The sequence below is a fragment of the Lingula anatina genome, chromosome 2 (assembly GCF_051362555.1).
Source record: "Lingula anatina isolate TDL-2025a chromosome 2, LinAna3.0, whole genome shotgun sequence".
In the NCBI taxonomy this organism is placed as follows: Eukaryota; Metazoa; Brachiopoda; class Lingulata; order Lingulida; family Lingulidae; genus Lingula; species Lingula anatina.
In genome coordinates, this window is record NC_141768.1 from 19,317,878 (window position 1) to 19,323,424 (window position 5,547).

General features: G+C 37.2%; 1 protein-coding gene across 1 annotated transcript; it reads right to left on the bottom strand.

Annotated features, from left to right (window-relative positions):
- Positions 1-536: 536 nt before the first annotated feature.
- Positions 537-5,122, bottom strand: LOC106169572 (homeobox protein Nkx-2.4). The gene is made up of 2 exons (XM_024075766.2): positions 4,531-5,122; positions 537-2,220 (listed from the first exon to the last, which is right to left on the bottom strand). The coding sequence occupies exons 1-2, from the start codon at positions 4,865-4,867 to the stop codon at positions 1,607-1,609; spliced, it is 951 nt and encodes a 316-aa protein (XP_023931534.1). The 5' UTR covers positions 4,868-5,122; the 3' UTR covers positions 537-1,606.
- Between the last annotated feature and the right edge of the window lie 425 nt (positions 5,123-5,547).

Consider the following 5,547-nt stretch of genomic DNA (forward strand, 5'->3'; position numbering starts at 1 on the left):
AGGAGAGCGAATGAGGTGAACATAAAAAATAAACAACACCTGCGGCAGATCATCGATTCAACTTATGGAAGCCTATTGGTAATATTGAAAAAGAAACTGTTGTCATGTACCTGGAAAAATTTCCCATAATTGAGCTTTTCAGATAAATTGTTTTTCGTTTCTTACCCCTTTATAGCTACTTTCCCTTGAAAATTCAGATTAAAATCATCGATTTCGTGAAATAAGAATATATCCTCGACGTTGACATTTACGCCATTAAACAATGACGAAAACACAAATAAATCAGGTAAATTCTACAAAATCGTTCAGTCATGCCAATTAAAATACAGCCAAAAGAAATTTAAGCAGCAAGTTTTCTATCTATTTCTGAACAGGTTTCACAGTGATTATCGACTCTTGCGCAAGGCTCTTTTTAAGCTCGATTGAAATTCATGGTAATCAGCTATCGCGCGATCATGGCTGGATTACATGGACAATGTGATAAGACCCAGTTCATTGCTTTGTATACAAAGTAATCCATAGAGACAAGTCTCAGATAATAGGACGACATAAAAACGCTTTATTACAAACAAGGTTCGTATAGTGGTCCACGGAATCTCATTTGTTTCATGATAAACAGTTGGTCATGTATCAACGCAAGAGTTCATAAATAATAATTATTTCAGTGCATTACAAAAGACTCGGCTATTTACACTATATCAGTTTCAACTATAAGCTGCCGCACATGTACACAGGCATTTGCATTTTGAGTTAACAACAATAGTAGAAAATATCCAAGTCATGACACTTGCTCTTCCATTACTTCTCCTATTGTTATATGTTTCCACTGAATTAAATATAAAGATATTGAAATTTAACAAAACATAATTTTACAATGATAAAATTGTATAATATAGAACGCAATACAACGCCAATGAAGCAAAAACTATGCTCATTGGAGGCTGAAAACTATCCAGCATACGGTAACTACAGTGGCTACTGGTACTGGTACTGGTACTGGATCTAACAACTCAATATTGCACTTTTCGATACCAATACATAACATTAACAGACACGGGAATTATTTGTCCACAAACAATAAAAGCATAATCTTTACGACAGCACTTTTACGATATCCTAAATTTCGCGGCGCATTTATTACCAGCCCCGCAGGCGCTTCGAGGCCCATTTATCATTTATCGACACACATAATGAACCAAACACTTGGATTAAAAAGGTTTAAAAAAAGACTGGACCTGCCACTTAATTGGAATTAGTAGATATGACATATATCGAATGTTGAAGTACAATGTTGTCCGTATCATTTTTTTTCTGTCACAGAAATAAGTCTTTGTCGGTGAACAGCAAATTGTTAGGTTTGCTTTTTTTTATAAACAACAGTGAAAAATATCATTTCAAAGCAGTTCAAGCGCGATATCTTATTCTATTTCTGTTGTTCCAAAGATTCAGTATTTATCACCTTAAAAGTGATAAACAGGAACGAAAATTAAAAAAGTCAAAAGATATTTTCAACGCAGACTGCACGTTTTCTTGGAGGCTTTTTTCTGAGTATGTATTCCTTCTATTTTAATAGACTTGAAAACATCATAAATGTCGTAATGAAAATTTACCATGAGAGTCTGGCTCCGTTGTATCCCGATACGCCGCCCCCCGAGTGTCCGCCTGTGAAATTCAAACTTGAGTTCAATGAATGTAAAGCATCAGAAGAATTGGCAGAGTTTGTGGAACTGCTATTAGGTCTATGGTTGTTGGTTTGCGCGCCTTCTGGTTGCGCCGGTGTCGTCTGGCCGCTGTTGCCGGTGGCGTGGACGGCGTTCCCGTTCTCAGAATTCGAAGAACCAGAACACGGTTTTCCGTCGCGAACTAATACTGGTACAGCCACGCGCCTGGGGGACATCTGCTGGTTGGATTGCTGCTGGTCCATCTTTTCTTTGTCTTTTTGCGCACGTTTGGTTTTGTAACGATGATTTTGGAACCAAATTTTCACCTGAGTTGGAGTTAGGCCTATCATACTAGCTAAATGTTCGCGCTCAGGAGCTGATAGATATTTCTGCTGTTTAAATCTCCTTTCTAACTCGTATACCTGCGCTTGGGAGAATAAAATCCTTCTTTTTCTTCGACTGATGGGATACTGCATGGCGCTGCCACCGTTCAAGCCATTGAGCATACCAAAAGGGTTGGAAATGGCCGACATTTGACTGCATGAGTTCAACCGAGAATCTGAAATAATGGGAATATATTAGATATTGAAAATCCAACAAACATTACTTACTAAGCAAACGTATGAAAAAATGTGATTGCGAAAAAAACATTTTTGTTTTACTCTGCAGACTGTTAATGTTAATAAATCATGCATTTTATTTTGTAGAAAATGATAAATTTCTTAACCTATTTATTGAAGTGTGCGTCAAATTGTTATAAACAGGTAAAATAAATAGACAAATAAATACATAAATATCAGATTAAAGAAAGAAAGAAAAGAGCAAGATAGAAAAAAGATGAGTGATGAAAAAATTGGAGTTTAAAATATACAGATTTGAATATATGTATGATGTGTGTAAATTAAAAATGTTTAGCATTCTGTAATGCTGGTTCTATTATCCGTATATCTCGACAATTAATAACGGCCGTTTCATGCGGTCAGAAGTTTATCATAATATTAATAGAAATATTGAGTCTTTCAAATTTAATTAAAAATCTGGCACAATAGATCCATCATAAATGAATTTATTTGTGACAGAAATTATCAAATCATCACAAGACTAAATGAATGCAATTAAATTTACTTAATAGATTGGTCAAAATTTATTTCAAATCAGCAGATAAAAACGCGGAATTTGGCCGCGCGTCTTATAGGAATAGACAATAAACTAGATAAGGTATATGCTTGTATTTCTCGCTGTGTCAACAAGACATGAATTGAAATCTGTTACGCGTAAAGGAAGACCAGTATATAGACGACATGGAATCAGATCTAAGGTCAGGCGGCACTATCTAACATGGCGATGAACCGAATAAATTTTATATTCACGTTTCTTTGAGTTCAATACAAATCTAATAGGAATAAATTTAGTGAATCAAAATAAAAAAAAGTAATATATACCCTTCTGTATGTTACAAAAAAAAATTGACAAGAAAAACAGAGCTTAAATTCATTTTTCATTAATCTTATCATTTTTCATTCTTACACTGAAAAACAAGTTTAATTAAAAACGTTTAATGAAATTAAAGAATTTAGCATTCAAATGTATCGGTGCGTTTTATAATGATATTTATTAAACCGCCGAAGATGAGTGTAAGACTAAGGCAGAAAAAAAAACACATTAAATAAGAATTTTAAGGTCATATATAAATATTTATGTTTATAAATGGACCTCAGAATGGAAGCACATGTTTTGGTTGTAGAATAAATGTAAAATTAATTAAAATCTGAGTATAACCTATCAGTAATATTAATAAAATTTAGTGCGTCTTCTACTAAATATTATACACGTCATATTTCAAAAAATAATTAGAGGAAAAAAGTGTAATGATTTGACAGGTAAAATGTACATTGGACAATGAACTCATCTCTTTGGCGTGTGTCCCGGGGCGCGATAAGCCTTGCATATCACTTGATAAAAGATAGAACATACACTAAGTCACCTGAAACTTTATAATTCTATTCTAACTGGGGATTTTCATTGCTCCACTTTTCCACATCTTTGGACAACAAAACAAGGTGATGTGAAATCCAGTCGAGTTTATTACCTTCGTTGAGGAAATGTTGAATTAATAATGTGTTTGAGAACGAAACACGGAAGACGGTTGCCGCAAATTAGTCCCAGTAAAGTCAGAATCGAATTCTTCGCCGGCTTGTCGCGAAGTGAATAAATATGTTCTTGAGCAGGACAAGGTTTATCATTAAATACACTTCCAGCATGATAGTTTCTAATCTATTTAAGAGAGAGCCTGTTATTAAGACACTCGAAAATTTTAGTGGCCTCTTCAGCGCGCTGCAATATTCAACAGTGTTTCTTTTGCATTTATTGTCACTAAACTCAAGACGCGTTTTATATCTCGGTGCCGACACCTCTTTATCAAGAGTAATAGCTGTATAATAATCTCTGTGTTTAAGACCGCCTGGACTGAAAAAAATTAACAAGTCAAGAAAAATCAGTATCTAATGAAAAAAAGCTATCAGCGATTGAAAGTCCTTCATTTCCACGGTTCGTGTGGATGAGAGGCAATTGTAGTCGTCTTTTGAGATGTTGAATTGCCAGTTATTGAAAACTACGTACATTTGGAGTGAAGCAGAGGAGTGGTGAATTATTTTATGTCTTAAGTAACAGCAATCGTTTCCTTGGCTAGAGCCTACTTCACTTATCCAACTGTGTCATCAACGGGAAAATAATTGCCAAGAAGAGAGCGTCGCAGCGAGAGAAGAGTGACTCTTCTCGGGACATTTCAAGTAGATAAAACGACATAAATATCGTTAACGAAATCAGACTTCACAGATTTAAAGAATATTTTGAAGATCAGACTACTCACATGCGAACCGTGGATCAGAGGCCGGATTACACGAAGAGCTGTACCAGTTGGTGGAGGAACCCCGAACGTCCCCGTAGTGAGAGAGATCGCCTCCGTTGCAGTACTGTGTCGGGTAGGGAGGGTGGCTCAGAGGAGGGACATAGTTGTAGGCCGACATGCTGCTCACTGGGACCGTCATTCCTCCCATGGTATTCATATTGCCTTGGTGCTGTGATCTGTAGGGGTGCCCCAACGGCGGAATAGAGGCGTCAAATCCAACTTTCTTGTAGCTCTCTTCTAAGGGGTTCAGGATATCAGTCACGGAGAAGGGCGTATGTTTTGGGCTCAAGGACATCATCCGGAAAAACTTCACCTCAAAGAGGTCTTCACAACAGCCCTAACTGTCGCGTTGTGTTTTGTTAAAAGTCTCTCCACTTCTTATCGTGACTGCCAAGTGAGGGCTCTTATGCCATGTTCACTATTGTATACTCTGATGTTCTGGCAAATTACAGCCCACTTTCAGCTGGCGCATGCGTAATTGGACAGGTAAACTACCGTAAGTCCAAAGTATACAGCGGTCTGTCCCAACAGCGCACTTACTATCAACTCAGAGAACGGCATCCCTGCCAATGTGTCAGCACCAAATAGAATTGTTGAGGTATTGTTTGCCACAGTGTACAAATTGGAAAAAGGGGGACTTAATTTGGCAAGAATCCGTGGATGTGAAAAAGCGTTTGAACAAAGTGGATAAATCCAGTGACAAAGGCACAGGTGTGCTAATCGGTTTGGAGGGTGAAGTTCTCAAGCGGAACCCCTACTGCGTCCTCCTCCCCGTTGCTTACCCCTTTTCTTTATTTGCGCAATAAACCCGAGAGGTGTAGTTAGACGGTAAAATTCATACGTAATATTGAAGTTTACCCTGCACGGGTGATAATGATGAGCTGGCGTAAACGCATCGTTGTGCAAATTTCCAATCGAAAAAAAAAATGGGTCAGCAAAGTATGTCATAAGGAAGGGAAACATCTGCCCAATATATGC

Coding starts and splice junctions, on each gene's coding strand:
- LOC106169572 (XM_024075766.2), bottom strand. CDS start 4,867: ATGATGTCCTTGAGCCCAAAACATACGCCCTTCTCCGTGACTGATATC. Junction 2,221..4,530: donor CTCTGATCCACGGTTCGCAT/GTGAGTAGTCTG, acceptor CCATTATTTCAG/ATTCTCGGTTGAACTCATGC.